The sequence below is a fragment of the Protopterus annectens genome, chromosome 1.part1, assembly GCF_019279795.1.
Source record: "Protopterus annectens isolate FY-2018-M chromosome 1.part1, PAN1.0, whole genome shotgun sequence".
In the NCBI taxonomy this organism is placed as follows: Eukaryota; Metazoa; Chordata; order Ceratodontiformes; family Protopteridae; genus Protopterus; species Protopterus annectens.
Window position 1 is genome coordinate 468,320,303 of NC_056726.1, and position 18,227 is coordinate 468,338,529.

General features: G+C 39.5%; 1 protein-coding gene across 1 annotated transcript in view; it reads left to right on the forward strand.

The window, feature by feature from the left end:
- The window catches only part of ABCB10 (ATP binding cassette subfamily B member 10), a 690,016-nt gene that overhangs the window by 354,291 nt on the left and 317,498 nt on the right, over positions 1-18,227 (forward strand). The window contains exon 7 of the mRNA XM_044076125.1: positions 11,607-11,816. Coding sequence (XP_043932060.1) covers positions 11,607-11,816 — 210 coding nt within the window. The remainder of the gene's footprint in view (positions 1-11,606; positions 11,817-18,227) is intronic.

The following is an 18,227-nucleotide window of genomic DNA, read 5'->3' on the forward strand; positions in this document are numbered from 1 at the left end:
AAGGTCGCCTCAAAGACTAATTTGAATCAATCCATTGATCTCCCTGTATTTTTTCCAAACTATTCAGACAGATCGGAACAAAAACTACATTATCTTGATGTCCACCGCCAACTCAGATATTATTTGGACAGAACTAAACAATTTAGGAAATCCGATCAACTCTTTGTTTCATATGCGGATAACAAGAAAGGTCTTCCTGTCTCTAAAGTGACCTTATCTAGATGGCTTTCTTCTGTCATCTCTGAAATTTATCTGCTCAGGGGAAAACAGCTGTGCTCAAAACCTAAAGCACATTCAACTAGGAGCTTAGCTACTTCTACAGCCTTTCAAGCTAGACTTCCTTTAGACACTATTTGTGCAGCGGCTACTTGGGCCACTCCTCATACTTTTGTTTCCCATTACAAATTGGATTTGGCCTCCAGGGACAGAGCCAGTTTTGGCTCTACAGTCCTCAAGAGTCTGTTCCATTGAGCCACCCAGGATAGAGGTGCTAGGGACGCGGTCCCATCAAGCAAGAATGAAGGCGAGATTGACAACTTAACATTAAGAAGTTATGTACCTACCATAACGTTCCATGTTAGTTGTCTTCTCTCGCCTTCTTTCTTGCGACCCTCCCTCCTTCCCCCAGGCCTGGACAGACCTTTTCTACAAGGAGTTATTATGCTGAAGACCATTCTGACCTGGTCCTTCTTCCATCCTGTAGGCTTTCTTTCTTTCTTCCTTTGGGAAGTGTTTATGCTTGGTGCTACTGCCCTTTGTCATCAAACGAGATCTGGGTACTTACCGCCTTGCATCATGGGATATGGGGCTGCCTCGAGCTGGTAAAAGTGACTCTCGAGCTTAGCAAGTGCCGAGTCGGAGCCGAGGATCGGCTCCGAACCCATCAAGCAAGAAAGAAGGCGAGAGAAGACAACTAACATGGAACGTTATGGTAGGTACATAACTTCTTATTTGAATGGATGCGGACTACTTACGTGGTTATCTTTACATATCTTAATACAGTTTTACCATGAAATCAACTGTATTATTTCATGCAGAGCTTTACATAACAATACAATGCTTCTGTGTGCTTATTAATGAGTACCTCACAAGTCTGTGATGTAAACCTCTGCTTTTTGTAAATATCTTAGATGATTACATTAGAATATTTTCACAGTTTGTCACTGCATTCCGTATAAAGCACAATAGCGTGATACTTGCCAGTGTCCTTGTCTTGTATGTACACTTGTTCTGCCAAATTAATGTTAATGGTGCTTCACTTTGAGAGCTCCTACAACCATTTTAACTCACTAATAGTCAGCCTTATGAATTTCAGTTGTAAAGTGAAAAATAGCTTATCACAAGTAGTATGTGTTGCACTGTTGTCTTTTTAGAGCTGTTTAATGTTAACCAAGCAACAATGTGGCCTTAGCCCGTCACATTTGTTTGAATTCTATTAATCACACTTTGGGATGAGTAGTAAACTCAGTTTCCTGGTGCTCAGTTTATCAAACTCCAGACTGTCACATTTAATATATTTGTAAGCACCCCCCCCCCCATGCCTACTTTCTAATTCTGTAGTACTACTTAATTAGGCACAACTCGCTGATGCACATTTACTGAAAGAGGACCATGAACTATGGAATAGTGGTCACATCTCTACATTGTGATGCTTTAGGAACTAATGAGGACCAATTCATGGGCTACTCTGAGGATACATGACTCCCAGCACCTGTGGCAGAAAACACACAGCAGCAATACTTTGTGACAAATAACTGGGTGCAAACAAACAATGCAAGCGGTAAAACAAAGTATATCTCTTCATAAAACAATGCTGCAGTCACAAGGGACAAAACGAAGTAGCTCAATTTAGGCTAAGGCACTTATAACCATACCAGTAAACACTGTAAACTGACAGCCACCCACAGAAGTGTAATGTTTCACACAAGGAGTGCATGCACTCACACACATACATTCACACATACATTCACACACACATTCACACACACACACACACACACGCACCACAGTCTGCAACATTCACACAGTTAAAATTGCTCTCTTTTGTAGCATACACCACATACTCTCCCCAATATACACACATGCTTGCCACAGCTGTAAACAGTGAAATGGAAAAGTATATCACATGCCAACACTGACAGCAATGACCCCTATACTGAGATGTACACAAATGTCCTGTATAAACATTTATCTAAATTTATAGACTCGGCAGTACAGGAACGGATCAAATCAAGATCCTCACAAAAAAAATAAGCCACCCTGGTGGACATCCACCATAAATAGGTTATACAGTAAGAGAAAGAAACTGCTGTCAAAAAGCAAGAGGGAATAGGTCCAGCAAAGGAAGAACTCCCTCCAAAGCATAAACAAGCAGATTGGACATCATGTCTTTTGGCTTTTCCCAGTTAGGGGCCATCACAGCGGATCACTGGTCTGCTATTGATTGGCAGTGGAGTTTTTACGGTGTCAAGTTGCCAGCCCAGTGCCCAGCCTTCACAGAAGGCACACACACACACACACACACACACACACACACACACACACACACACACACACACACACACATGCGTTTTCAAAGCTCACTTGACCGCAAGGAAGACATGCAAACATCTTGTAAAGTCCTCTAAAAGCTATTTACAAAAGTAAATTCGCATCACTAGCTAAGGTACATCACAAAGCATTCTTTAGCTACATCCGAAATCTAAAAGGGAAGGTCCATCTTTGTGCGGAACTAGCTTTGGATAGTCCCATTTATACTCAACCTGAGGACATCACCAACCTGCTAGCAGACAGGTTGGGCAAAAACTTCACCCCGTCCCCACCAGTCATACCCCATAACATACCCGTCACCTGTTCTCTGGAGATTCATTCCTCTGCCTAGTATCTCCAGAGAACAGGTCATAGCCGCACTCTTTAAAGCCAAAAACACAGCCTCTGTGAGACTGGACCACATCCCAGGCTGCTTATTAAATGGTCTAAAACAGGAGTTAGTGGAACTGCTGGCCATGCTCTTCAGTCTCAATCTAAGCACTGGCTTTGTCCCAGCTGAGTGGAAAACAGCAATCATAATCCTCTTGCAGATTCTGGGAACTATAGACCCATAAGTCTAACCAGCCTTATCTACAAGGCCATGGAGAGAATCATCATGGATCTTATCAACAAGGATATAGGTGACCTTCAAACTCTTGACCCGACCCAGTTTGGCTTTAAGGGCAGATCTTGCCTACTAAACCTGGTGAACTTCTTTGAGAATGTCACTAAGGCCCTGGTTGAAGGCAAAACAGTCCACACTGCCAGTCTTGACCTAGCCAAGGCCTTTGACACACTCCATCACTCAGGCATCGAGAAACAAACCCAGCTGGAGATTAACCCTTCCATCACTAGATAGGTTGCCAACTGGCTCACAAACAGAACACACACAGTCAATATTAGGAATGCCAGCTCTACTAGCAGACCTGTTACCAGTGGTGCTCCACAGGGATCTGTGCTAGGCCCCCTACTGTTTGGTATATATTTTTCAGAAGTCCAGACAAAAATAGTTTGCCTATGGCTTACCAAGTTTGCTGATGACTGCAAACTGGGTGCAATCATTGAGTCCCCTAAAGATGTCAATGTACTACAAAATGGGCTTACACAGACAAATGATTGGTTTCAAAGCCACTGACTTAAACTAAATGCAAAAAAAAAAAAATGCATTATCATCCACTTTGGCAAAGGAGGGGACCCTCTGCTAATTACAACATTAGTAATATCCCCAAGTTCAAACCCAATGGTGAGAGATTTAGGAACGCAAGTTGATAGCCACCTTAATTTTGATCATCAGGTGTCCACAGTAGTAAGGAAGGCCTTCTACATTGCATACCTCATAAGCAAGGGTATAGCATCCAAAGCTGTACTCTGCTCTCATCAGACCACTCATCAGACCAGTAACAGAGTACAATGCTCCCTTTGTATGTACCTCACCAGACATCGGCAGCAACTGTAGAGACCTCAGAGGTTTCTCACAAAGAAAATTCGAGGCCTACAGCACATGACTTACAAGGACAGACTGAAGGCTCTAACACTTTACTCAGTATCATATAGACATTTTAGAGGCAACTTGTGCGTGGCCTACAGAGCAATCTCAAACCCTGCCTTGATGAAGCTGCTGAACATCCGCTAATCCAAGATTCACTCACTCTAGGAATCTTAACCTAGCCTGTGATATTAACAGGACACGCTGGAGAGACAGGTATGTTTCCCAGAGGTTGCCACTTCTCTGGAACAGATTCCCAATTCATTTAAAACAGAGCTTCTCAATGACTCTAAGCGTAACCTGGATAATTTGATGGAAAAACTTAATTACATTGGGGGTTTCACCTTTGCCCGTCTCAGACAGGGGCAGCCAGTGCTGATCTTAGATTCACGTGCAAACATGGACTATATATCTTGGTCCATAAGTGAAGAAGGATATAACATGGCTAAACTTGCAAAAGCTTTAGAGCCAAAATTGTAGTAACATCCTCTGATCCTGTGAAAGAAAAATAAATGGTTTGTGTAGAATATGTTGCCTAATCACCACTGTGATAGCCTTCAACACAATGCAAAACAATTTGTTGATAAGTAAAAGGTTGTCTCTCTACATCAGTAGTTATGGTACCACCCATAACCCATGCAGGACTCTTGATAATAATTTGTATGACCATTCTTTCCATTTCCATAGTGCTTAATTTATCTCACAAAGATTAGTCAAAATTGATATTTGTTGTTAACAAGCATCCATTTCACAAATTTGCCACAGTACACTTGTTACCAAGCACTCTTATACCATGTGCACGACATACATGTGCATATATATATGTATATATATATATATATATATATATATATATATATATATATATACGCACACGCACACACACATATATATTTTTTGTGTGTATAGACACACACACACATATATATATATATATATATATATATATATATATATATACATGTATGCATATATAATGTGTGTAGATATATATATGTGTGCAATGTGTTATGGAATCACAGAAAACTGTCAACTTTTCTACACTACAGTGCCTCTTAGGAACCACATCAAGTGTGGTTGCAAGCTGGTAACCATGACAGCTGACCTACTATTCTTACACCTGTTGACAGGGCATCAGTTGGGTATTACCACAGTTTTCTTCTGTAGCTGTCCATTTCACGAAGTTTAACAACCACACCACATTGATAAAGACCCACTTCCATACAGGTAGACAGATGAACTTCTTGATGAATAGTGGGGTTTTGCACAACTGTCAACAAAATGGGGCTGTAGTGGTTAAGGGGGAGTAAAATTATTGAAAAAGGTCAGCTCCGAGTACCTCCAACAATGCAGGGGGCTTACTGCAGTAGACACCCATGATACCCTCAACATGGGCAGGAAACAGTTGTCAGTCCAGCTGTATTTCACAGTTCTTCCTTATGCCACCCCCTCACACACACACACTGTACCAGATAAATATGAGGCAGTGCCTACTTATTTGTAAAACAATATTGCATGGTTAATGTGGACCAGAGCATTTACTCTTTGATCAATACATCACTGTTCATAGCTTAATCCTGCTATAATGACCAGACTACTAAGAGGTGATCTGTGTCTAGCATACAAGAAATCCACCGACTCAATACTGATGGATTTACTGCACATCAGCAAGTTCAATAACATTAGAAATACTCTGTCTAGGGATCTCACAGAGAATACCACTGTTCTGGAACAGACTCCCCACCCACATAAAACAAAGTTCATCCCTGTCCATGTTCAAGTACATTTTGGATCTATGGATGGGAAACAGAACATTATCCCAGGGCATCCCCCTGTACTACTAATGGATAGAGGCAGCACCAGAATGCTTTATCCCATGCGCGTGTCCCCTCAAATTATCTGTGGTATAATCCCAGTTATTCTCGTTAGGTGTAATATGTAATTATTGACCATGGGATGGATAAGACCAGTCTCTAACCAAATGAGATAGGTTAATTTGAGCAGAAAAAGGGAAGTTGGCTAAGCTTAAAATGGCCTGCAAGGGCAGCTATCCTAGTACTTACCTATGAACCTATGATGTCCGTCATTTGTCCAGCAATCTTATACAAGTCCATTACTGCTCTGTAACGCCTTATTAGCTAGATCAGGCCCTGTTCCACTAAATCTGCTGATGCCATTGTTACTTGATCTTCAAGAAGGTTTCTGCTGCGAGCATATTTGAGGCTGCCATTTGAGACATCACTCACACCTTTGCAGAACATTGCATACTAGATTGACAGTCTGGAAGCAAGGAGAAACTCGACACTCCAGTTTTTCAGAGCATAATGGAGCTCATGTGTTGATCTCTCATACATCTTATAAATACCCTGAAACAGTAGTAGCATTATGATGAGCATAGTTTGTGTGATGGTACACTCATAGCTAGAGATGTTTACCTGGAAGGATCATTGCTACAAGAAGGTCTCCTGCCTGTTTTTTCTTGGTATTGCCAAGTAGTGGGTCTGCTAAATTGATGCATCTAGTCAGCATTAGGCTGTAGAGTGCATTACTAAGGGTGAGTGATGTTTTACCTTATTAATTTGGATAAAAATATATATTTTTGCATTTTCTTTGACCGCTGTGCAGCAGCTGACCATCAGTTGCTTGGTGATGCCATCAATATCTCCAGCCTTCTTGTCCAGTAGTAGAGGTGAAGGAGATGAACTTCTTCATCCAGCACTAATGTCATGGGTGGTGCTGCCTTGACAGGTTGGTAAGGGAACTGGAGAACCTTAAGAGGGGAAAAGAGAGAAGTTGGGTCACCTGCAATTCTATATTACTTGCAAGCACAGGGCATTTATGTATATAAATCTAAAACCAATGCACCCATTGTAAGTATTCTTCAGGAAGGTCTGCAATGGGCTTACTGTGGGACTGTCGCTCACTTACATGAATGACGTAAATCCATCATGACCCCCACCTCCTGAAAAAAAATGTAGTGCACCTTTCTGTTGTCTTTACTGTGGAAATCAGTGCTCTTGAGTTCTCTGGACATTTATACTACCCCTCCATTTTTATAGAAGTGAGCAGGCACAGCTCCTTCTCTCCTCTCCCACCCCAGCCAGCTCTGGAAGGTGCTCACACCAATAATCAAGCCCAGGTTACCTTGATTGTAGTCAGGGTTTTATCCTACTATGCCAATGGAGCTGGCTAGTTAGGCTCCGAATATTTTCTGTCATGCAGACATACACTGTCAGAGTATAGACATGTGCAAATAGGGTTTCATTTCTATTGTTCTGGTGGTGGTAAGTAAGAATGCCATTGAAAATGGTCTTTGTTTTGATACTTTTTGCAAGACTTTCAGTACTTACACATGACTGAATGTGCTTTTCCTTTATGCTGTAGTCATTCAGCGTGACTTCTGCAAAGATCCCATTGTCACACCATTTGAGTATTTGCTGGTACATTATTTTCAATGAACTTGTGTTAATAATGAAATCAACAGAAGACCATGTTAGCAGTGGAGGATAGTCATGCCCATCCACTGAGGGAGTGGAGCTAGCCATGTACAGCATACGTCACTTGGGGAAAGGGGTTGGAATGCAGTCTCAGTTTGGACATTAGGCTGAACAATCCCCTGATGGTGGTAGTAGACTTTAAGCTGGGTGTGCAGGAGTTTGCACTTATATGGGGTAGGCATTGTGGGCCTCTGAGGTGATGCGGAATGCACATCCTTCTGCCCAGGGAGTGGAGTTAGACCTTTAGAAATGCCCTCATTTGTTTGGATACCAGTGAAGTCCCAAAACACCCTCATGACTGCCTGAATGATACCTCCCTGTGGGTAGTTAATAGATTCATAGATATTCCAAAGCTGTTGAGTCTTATGACCATTTAAGCCAGTGTCCTTCATGTTGCATCTCCTTTATCTAGGAGGGCAGTACTAGTCATTCCCAGAGTAAATTTTTGAATATACATTCAGTCATCCAGTTTATGCTTAAAAAGAGAGAGTGAGTTGCACTGCGTAACATGCACAGGAGGTTTATCTGAGATGTTTCCGAGGCACTGGATTAGAAATCTATTCCTCCACCATGGTTATTTATTTATTTTTTTCTGGTGGTAAAGATTCATGCCCCTGGGTCATGTTATGTGGAGTCACTGGGCCTCTGAAGATACAGGAGGTCCAGGAACAATAAGGTCTCTAGTGGTGCGTTAACCAAGATAGAGATCCCACACACACACACACACACACACACACACACACACACACACACACACACTATAAGAGTAATGCCATGACTCTGGAAGGAAGTTCCATTGTATGGATAATGAAAAATTAAAACTGTTGAGAAAAGTAGATACAGCTTAAAATGTAAGCAATGCATGTATTTTACATAAAAAAGAGAATTTGTGGCTAACGTCATAAAACTGCTAAAAGTTCATAATTTGTCTTAATGCAAATCAGCTTGGCTTGCTTTTAGTAACTCGTCTTTTTATACTTTTTTGCAGACTCTACATGCAAAAGTCATGTTTTAAATTTACACCAACATGTTTAGGCTCATTTCTTTGTCAGGTTTCACCTCTAACTTGTCTTTGAAGTTAAGTTCTGCAGTCAGTTTTTCAGCCTTCATACTGCAGAGAATAAACGGGTCTATATTAGAACACCGAACGCTTAGGTTAGCAGTGATTAATCAACCCCATGTAAGCGAAAGCTTACAAAACCGAACTGTCAGAACAGCGATTTTTTTCAAGGGGGAAAAAAATTGCTGTTCCAACAAACCCCCCCCCCCCCCAAAAAAACACTTTAATACATATTAAGTGGGGGGCTTTGCCCCCCCCCCCCACATCCCCCTACTTAAATATACCAACTCTGAGACCGCACTACAGTGCCGAAAATGGCAAACTACCGAAGTGGCCAAGCAAATTCTTTCCCAGGGAAAGAATTTGCTTACATACCGCTTTGATATTTTGCCGTTTTGGCATTTACAGCTCGACCAAGTCACATTTGCTAACCTGCATCTTCGGTCAGCTGATAGGAACCCAGATAAACGGGACTTGTTGATTTGGAGGAGAGGCTTCATGGTCTGCAGACAAAGGAGCAAAAGTGGCAACAGAAAAAAAACGGACTGTGGTGCTGTTTTTGGTCTCTTACAACTGAGCTTAGAGCTTATGCTATCCTTTTTGTAAGAGATTGTCCATGTACACCTTACAGACATTGAACTGCTTCAGAGATCTGTCCAGGAGGCGGGTGTCCACATACAGCTTAATCCCATTTATGTTATGAATTCACATTTATGATTATGCTGACTGCTATGATTATGATGAACAAAATACAATTTTGTGAGTACAGACACCATTATAGTGGACGACTGAGTAGTAGGATCATTGCTACAAGATAGATTCCTTCCCCCCAACCCCATGCATGATCTTGCGCATGTTATGAATTCCGCAGCTGTTTGTATTGTGGTAGAATGCAGATTACTAAAGATGATATGTTGCTATGAAGTAACTTTTTTATATTTCTAAGACTTGAAATGCATTACGTTCCCAAGACAAGTGGGCCTTGTAGTGTTGTGAGGTCTGGATATAAATGAAGAGCTACAGCCTAATCTGTGTGAGTTAGACTTCAGGTCTGGAATGCGTTGTTTAAAACTGAAGTTGTGAATGTTAAAGTGTATAATGTTTTGTTAGTAAAACTGATATATAGCTTCACATTTATCTATATGACGAGGACAGATTTATGAAGATAAATACATGGTTAAGATATAAAATGTCCAGGTGCTGTAGTGATATATGTTATGAATTGCTCATGTACTTAACTCTGGCGGCAAATAGAAGTCTGATAATATTTTTCTTCAGCCCTCAACACCTGCAAGAATGACGTAGACTAAATCACATGGGAAGCTTGAAATACAAATTAAGTTATATGGGAAATGTCTGATAATTCCTTTGCTCATGACAAACTTCCTGTGCTTTACGGCAAAGTCATGGTTTGAGACAGGTAAAAGGAAAAAGTTTGCTAGCATCAGAAAGTTTTAGACATTCTGCTGACATCATGAGACTTTATCAGTATTTACTCAGACCAACCACAATTAACACTAATTTAATACATCGTAGTTTTTAGTGGGTAAAATTGAATCATCTCCTATAAATGTGTTGAATTTTAATTGTAAAAAAATAAGTCTGCTTTTTTGTTCCTGTAAAAACTTTTCTGGATTTCTGCCTATGTCCATGACGATCAGTTTTTTGCAATGGGTGCACAGAGCTTTGTAATAAAGTGTGTGTGAGTACTGTGGAGTGATTTATTTTACTTTGATTGTATGTAGCTATTCAATACCAGTAGCAAGAGTTTTTATGGATGTGCTGCTTGACTGTGCAATTGTTTAGCCATAGCTGCTTCTACACTGTTTTTCTCTAGCTGTATTGTGTTAGGAGGCATTTAGCATTTGTAGCTATTTATTTGGGTTCCTATTAGAAGCACGAACGCTTGAAATTTCGAATGGCATATGGTCGACACCATATGATCAAAATTTCAAGTGTTCAAAGGTTAAACATAACGGTGCCCTTCGGTGCAGAATGGGAGAATTTCCCTTTTCTGCACTGAAGTGCGATCTCGGAGTTGGTATATTTAAGTAGGGGATGTGTGGGGGGCACAGGGGGGCTTGCCCCTGCCTGCACTTTTAAGTTAAGTTTTTTTGTTTGTTTTATTATATATTCAAACTTTTAAACTTCGATCATATGTTGTCAAACATATGGGATTCGAAGTTTAGAAAGTTCAAATATGTAATATAGACCCATTTATTTATGGTACTTCCTGTTAAATGTAAATTTATGTGCCTTCATTGGTAGAATTTGTTTTATAATTTTGTGTGCCACTTCTGAACGCTAAATAAGAACAGCTTAGAGAGTATAGATGCGTTCATTTTATAGCCAAGACCACCTCTAATTGTAACCATATGCATCATGGGTTGCTTGCGACTGTTGAGAAGATCTGATCAAAGATAGATGCTCTTTTCTGGCTATATCCCTGTGTACTGCTACATGCTATTTGATCCTCTACTGTTATGTGCCCCACTCATTACTGTACACTTCTCTTGAATTCTCTGTCTCTCTCTCTCTCTCTCTCTCAGAAGACCCAATTTTCATGGTTACCAAACCAAATGCAGGCTGTACAGAAGAGACATACTGATCTACATCACTGTGTACTAGCTTGAACTTATTTATGGGGTTTAAATGTTGAAGGAAAGATGGCTGAATCCAGTGCTTTGCATGGTATATGAGCTCATTTTTCAGTAAGTGCTAGTCACGTCTTCTACCTCATAGATTTGCTGTTAGGGTAAGTACCTCGTGTAACTCTGTTTTCTCCATTCATGTTTCGGACCATGTTTTCAAGTCTAACCTAAGAGAATACAAAGGGTCAAGAATGTGCACAAGCTTGACTATGTCACATGTAGCACACAGTGGTATTCATTTGAATCAGGTGCCATATATAGTTGGTGTTTGAAACTATGAGCAAGCAAAGTAAAATTCAAGATTATTTTGTTTGTTACAAATGTTTTTAATGTTTTAGCTCTACACTGTTCCTTCCAAACATTTTATTTTTGTTGGTTTACAGGAGGCATGCTGTTGGAAGCTAAGACATTTAAAGGAGAACTGGAATTTAGAGATGTCTGCTTTTCTTACCCAACCCGTCCAGAAGCTCCTGTTTTCCAGAACCTCACTCTGTCTGTTCCAGCTGGCTCTGTGATGGCAGTAGTTGGACCCAGTGGCTCAGGCAAATCAACTTTAGTATCACTACTCCTAAGGTTGTATGACCCAAATTCTGGTAAGTGGCTATAAAAATATGAAAGTATGTGTGTGTATATATTATTTCATAACCTTATGTTGCAAATGTATAAAAGTGAGTTGTAAGCTCTTGGTCTTAAAATAAATCAAGAGGATCATATTTGGGCAACCCACGTTATGGTAACATTTTATGTTCATATTGATCCCTGCTGCAGTAGCCTTCACTGTATGGTTTATATCCTGTTAAGGATATAACTGCTGGCCAGCTTACAAAACTTCAGGAGCACATTTCTTTTACCCAAAACATTAGTCAGTTTGAGATAAGCTGAAGAAAAATAATGGCTTGGGTGCTGAGTCCTTCAGAACTTTTCTGCTGCCAAAAAGTACACCTATTGCAGACTTTTGAGGATTGATGGCCAGTTGGAAGCTTTCTGTTACTAGTCATAAATTCCCTTTGAAGGGAAAAAAAAACTTCCAGTTGCTATTTTTATGACTTAAAATTATGTTTTTTGTGAAATTTATTTTATGCTGGAAAAATATTTTTGTAGAGTATCACATGACTTCTAGTAACTTTTAAACAGGAAATCTACTGTTTACTTTTGTGGGTAAAAGTTGTTAAAACTAATTTAAATTGTTTTCATTCTTAAAACTTGTGTTACTTGATCTTTGATGGCTGAGGATAAGGGAAGTGCTTTTTCACTGTGTTTTTAGTGGAAAAAATAGCATTTTTGCTACTTACCTGTTTTACTGACTACAGCTGCCAGGCTTCCCCAGAAATCCGCATCTTTTTTGGCTTTACCATGGAACAATCTGCCAGTTCCTCAGATCTTCCTTCTACCAGCCACAAAAAAAAAAAAAAAAAAAAAAAACAAAATTAATAAACAGTCATTGCCAGCACTGCAGGCTGCCAAAGAGCCTCATCTACAGATCGGTGACTCTGCTGTGAACATTTCTGATGCCATATATTCGTATTTTTACTTGTCCCCATCTGGTATAATCTCTCGGATAAGGGATTAGATGTCCTCTGCAGCTGTTGGGAGTGTCATTGGTGGGCAATGGAGAACCACTCTTGTGTGTTCTGGGAGAAGGAGCAGAGAATCTTTCTTTTCCTAGTCTGACTGGAATGCCTGTCCCTAGGGAGGCTTTCCCTGACAAAAGTTAGTCGTCTTCACAAATTCCTCTCCACAAGAAGCACAAATGAACAAGTATGCTTTCTCCTGTGTCATTTACTTTGGACAGGAGTGATTTATTGGGCTTAGTTCAGGCTCTTGACCCTTTCAGTTAAGCTGTTTCTGGCAAAAGAAAAAGGGATTCTTCATATTTTTAAGAGGTTCAAGCCTTTGAATCATAAACTTATTGTGGCTCAATAACTTCTGTTTATTCTGCTGAGGTTTCGGGTTCAAATTCTGAGGAAAGTGTGGCTTCCGAAGTCCCTTTGATGAATTCTGTTTTTCTGAAGCAATTTCCAGAATGAATCCGTTTCAGTGGGAGCTTAATGACATTCCACTGTCTCTTAAGAAGTCTTATGATTTATTGCAAATAGATTTTCCTGAAGCTCTGCCAATTCCTCTTGTTGTTTCAGCATTGGAGGACATATTTTTACAGCCTGTAACTTACCTGACAAGCCAGTATGCTACCCCCAAGAAAGCAGAAAGATTTTATAAAGTTTCTCAATCTTAAACATTTTTATTTACTTATCCTAGATGAGACAAAGCAGTTATTTCTCTGGTAAACTCAGATTTTGATAAACATCTGGTTAGTGGCAATCCCTACCCTTCTAAGAAGGATAGGAAACCTTTTGATAGGTTTGGAAAAAAGTGTATTCTTCTGAAAAACTTAATTTTAGAATTTTCAACCATCAAGCTCGTATGTTAATCTTTATGCTTGCCTCTTTTGAGAACATGATGAATATTATGGTATCTGTTTCTTCTTCTGAGGAAAAAAAAACATCTGTGTAATTTGATTGCTTCTGTGTCTAAAGTGGCTACCTACTGTTCGAAGTATGCTTATAATTCTGCTGAGGTGACTTCCAGGGCTGATACCACTGTAACTGTTATGAAGATGTTTGCTTAGTTGTGCACTCAAAATCTCCTGAGGATGTTAAAGTTGAAATGTTGAATTCTTCCTTGGATAGAAAACTAGTTTTGGGACCATCTACTGTAGTTGTCCTTAAGTGTGATGAGAGAAGTAAGCTGATTCTATGAATATCTCAGATTTTTCACCCTTCCTTGTACAAGTTTAAGGGGTTTAATGCTACTTCTAAAACTCTCTTCAAAAAGAGTATGCAAACACAGCAAACTGCTAGTAAGTAGACGTTTAAAATATCAGTAGCAAGGAGATGCTAAAAAAGAAAGGAATAACTCCCCCAGAACAAAATACAGTTTAATAATTGAATGACTGTCTGCAAGACTCCTCTCCTCCTTCCCACCTTGACAAACCTTTAACCTTTGTTTGAACATCCATTTTTCTCTTTGGCAATAGATAGCTTCAGGGAAATGGATTCTGAAAGTAATTCATCAAGGTTTCAGATGGAAATGAAAATCTGTCCCTCCTTTTTAAGGGAATCCTCATCCACCAGGTCAAACTCATCTTTTCCTTCACGTCAATTGGCATCTGTTGTCTCCGGGAATGTTATAAGCTTTCCTTCCTCATCTGCTAGGAGAGTGGTTTTATTCAATAATGCTTTTTTTGCCAAAGAAAGAAGATTAATGGAGACCAGTTCTGGATTTTTCTTTGCTAAACCAGTTTATGGTAGTACCCAAGTTCAAAATGTTATCCCTTTGCTACTTGCTATATTTTATTCCACAGTTGAGTATTTTGATGACCTTAAAGTTTTTCCACTCGGGCTACTGTCTCACCCCAGGAATTTCTCAGGATTTTAGGTCTCAAAACATTTATGATCCACATGATTCCTCTGGCAAGATTCCACATGAAAAAAAGTCAGTGGTACCGAAAATCTGTATTGGTCCCAGCATCAACATCCCCTGACATTCCAGATTCCAGTTTTGGGGTTTGTGATAAAGGAGCCTGTTTGGTGGAGAGAAACATATTATCAGAGTCCAGGACTCCCATTTCCTGTTCCATCCCCAGCATAGACTGTGACAACAGATGCTTCTGAACATGCTTTGGGGGTAGTGTCTATGGGGGGATAAAAGTACAGGGTCTTTGTAACAGAAATGCCTGACCAAGACATATAAATTTAAGAGAGATGTTGGCACTTAAAACTGCTCTCAACATTCTCAAGGACCTATGGCCCCTGTGGACTGCTAAGTGTTTACAGACAACACTACAATGATGTGGTGCATAAATGGGAGGCAGCCTGGAGTTTAGCTTTTCAGCACTATCTCACTCTACAGGTATCTTATATATTTGTCAGAGTAAAATTGCGTGTCAGAGATGTGCAGAACCAGAAAAAAACTGTCACTAATGGAAACTGAATCAGCTGGTCTTCTGTGGGTAATATCTCAGATAGATCTGTTTGCCTCCTGTCCTAACAGTTATTGTTGTTGTATCTTTCGGCTTTTCCCGGTTAGGGGTCGACACAGCGGAACTCCGGTCCGCTAATGATTGGCAGTAGATTTTTACGTGCCGAGTTGCCAGCTCTGACACACTACCTTCAATGAAGGTACGCCCATTCACGCATGTCTCCACACAGAAGGCGCTCTAGCTGAGAATCGAACAGGACAACGTCTTACTGTGAGGTGACAACGCTACCGCAGCACCACCACTGCTGGACCTCCTGTCACAATAGTCATTTGTTAAAATTCTGCTACAGGCCTGTAAAACAAATTATTTTTCACCACCACTGCAGGACCTCCTGTCACAACAGTCATCTGTCAAAATTCTGCTACAGAGGCCTGTAAAACAAATTATTTTTCTTTTCCTTGAACAGGAATGTTCCTGTATGCTTTTCATATCCTGGGACATATGTAAATTCACGCAAATTCCTGTTACTGAATTCACATCTTCCATACCAAATATTTTCATAAATTTCTTCAAAAATCTACCCTCCTTTGGTATACTTTCCCTTCTGGGCCCCCCAGACACATCTTCATGGCCGCAAATCAAATTCCATTCCCCACCTATAAGTAATATTACATGGTGAGAACTGATCATTTCTCCCAGAATTTTCTTAAGCTCCATTATAGAAGTTTTAGGTGGAATATAAATACATGTGAGTGTAATCCTCCTCCCTTGCCAGTAGCCCCTTACCACTACAAATCTGCCAATATTATCTTTTTTATCCTTTTCTATCATTATTGGAGCTTATCTTGCAATTAATACAAGTACTTTTCTTTTGTTCCAGATATTCCACTGAATAACTGTCCTGAAAACCTTTCTTTATCAAATTCATGTGTTCAGTTTTTTCCAGGTGTGTCTCTTGTAACATAGCTGTTTGCATTCCACATTTTTAATAAATCACTATTCTTCCCTTTTTATATTTATCTGTCAGACTATTGACATTTAAAGATATTACAGAAAGCATCATTGTATTAAAAGGTTATTATTCCCACTTTTTATGTACACCTTTTTTTAATTGTCTAGTTCCAGCTTTTGTATTGCATGCATACACTGTTTGGAAGGTTGATATTTTATAAAGTTTCTTGTCATATCCGTTTGAGCCTGTGTCATACCTTACAAAAGTTGTTGTTTTATTGAAAGCCCTCAAAAAAAAAAAAAAAAAAAACCCAACACCCACCTAAAACTTATTAATTTAATACTATCACACAAAGCTATGTACATTCAAACACTGAAGTTTTTACCCTCCTAATAGGAACAAATGTCCCAAGCTGACAGCCATACTCACAGACTTGATGTAACCGAAAAGTTATCGGTGCTAAGACACATGGTGCAACCTGTGCTTCTACTAAGTGCGAACTGGTTTTGTCTCAGATTTATAGCTCTCCCAACTGGGAAAACCCTTAAATGCTTTCAGAACATTATCTCATAGCCAGTTTTGCTTTTCTTTTTTTTCCTGAACCAATCATTCTCCACCAGACACTAACAAATTTCTCTTTATCAGATTGTCTCCATGGAGACATGAGAACCAGACACTGAATTTCTCTTTATCAGATTGTTTCTGTGGAGACATGAGGACCAGATACAGAATTGCTACTACTAAGCATGCATTCATTTTCTGGAAAAAAAAACTTGTAATATTCAGTATTCATTTAATTTACTTGCTTTCTGTTGAAACTTGTTACTAAATCAATCTAATGTCCTTAATCCAGTCATTCCCCAATGCAAGAATGAGAAAAACAAATTAATTTTTCTTTTGTCATGTTCTTTTAACCAGCTTTTGTTTTTACATTGCAGTGCCTACATTTGTTAAAACTGAACAAGAAGAAAAGGAAAAAAGAACAGCAGCACATATTTACAATCCTCATTACACTTAAAAAAATAACTGAGAAAACTTTAGTTTATATCATGCAAAGAAAAGCACAAAAATAGTGCTATTAAAAAGAAAAAAAAGGTTTATTTGCTTGCAGTTAACTTTCTCCCTCTCTTCCTCTCCCCAAAGCATTTTTCTGAACATTAATGACATGAAGTAGGGTATAAACATTAGAGTCCCCAACAAGTCCACAAAATTCTGAAAAAGTCCAATATTTCCAGATTTTTTGTTCTGTCATATTTCACAAATGTTATTATTGCACTGTAATCCCACTTTACTGGTTTTATTACTGTTCACCTTCATCTCCCAAATCCTGTTACTTCATTTCCAACTTGCTCTCAATTCTTCTAGTCAACTCTTGTGTTCCCTTCCTTTTCTCCAACATTTTACATTGAAACAATGGAAAAGGTTTTGTTGGTACAGTCTCTCTGTGGTCTTTATTACCAGATGAACAAGAAGCAGTATCTCCTTCTGTTTCACAACTCACTTTTTGTTGGAAAAACTTTTGTATTTCCTCCTTACTATGGACTTAATCCAAAAAATTAAAAAATAATTTTCTCCCTCCAGAGAAGAATACCTTGAAGATAGCTGGGTACAGCAGTTTGAATCTCACCTGCATCTAGATATTCCCTGAATGTTGGAATAAATTTACTCCTCTTCTGCCTTGTGAACAATAAGTAATCATTCTCCACAAACACTCTGCTGTCTCCCACTTTTAGTATTTTCTCCTTCTGTCACAGTTTGTCAGAATCAACTCCTCCTCCTGCTGGTAGGATTGCACCTTTAATATTAAAGGTCTGGGTTGCTTTCACTTAGCCAAGTTTGGAGCATACACACAATGTGCCCTTTCAACTAACAACTCTTGCTGTGGAATACCAGTCCAGTTGTTTATTTGTGCTTTCATAAAATTAATACAGTCTGTTGCTTCCAGCTTCTCCGTTGTAGCTGAAAATCTCAGGTTTTTTCCTAGGTGCTCTGTCCTCTAATTCTATTATTTTTGAAATATCTGTTCCTGAGCAGTCTCCTATTCAGCCAGCCTTTTCTTCACTTGAACCTCTG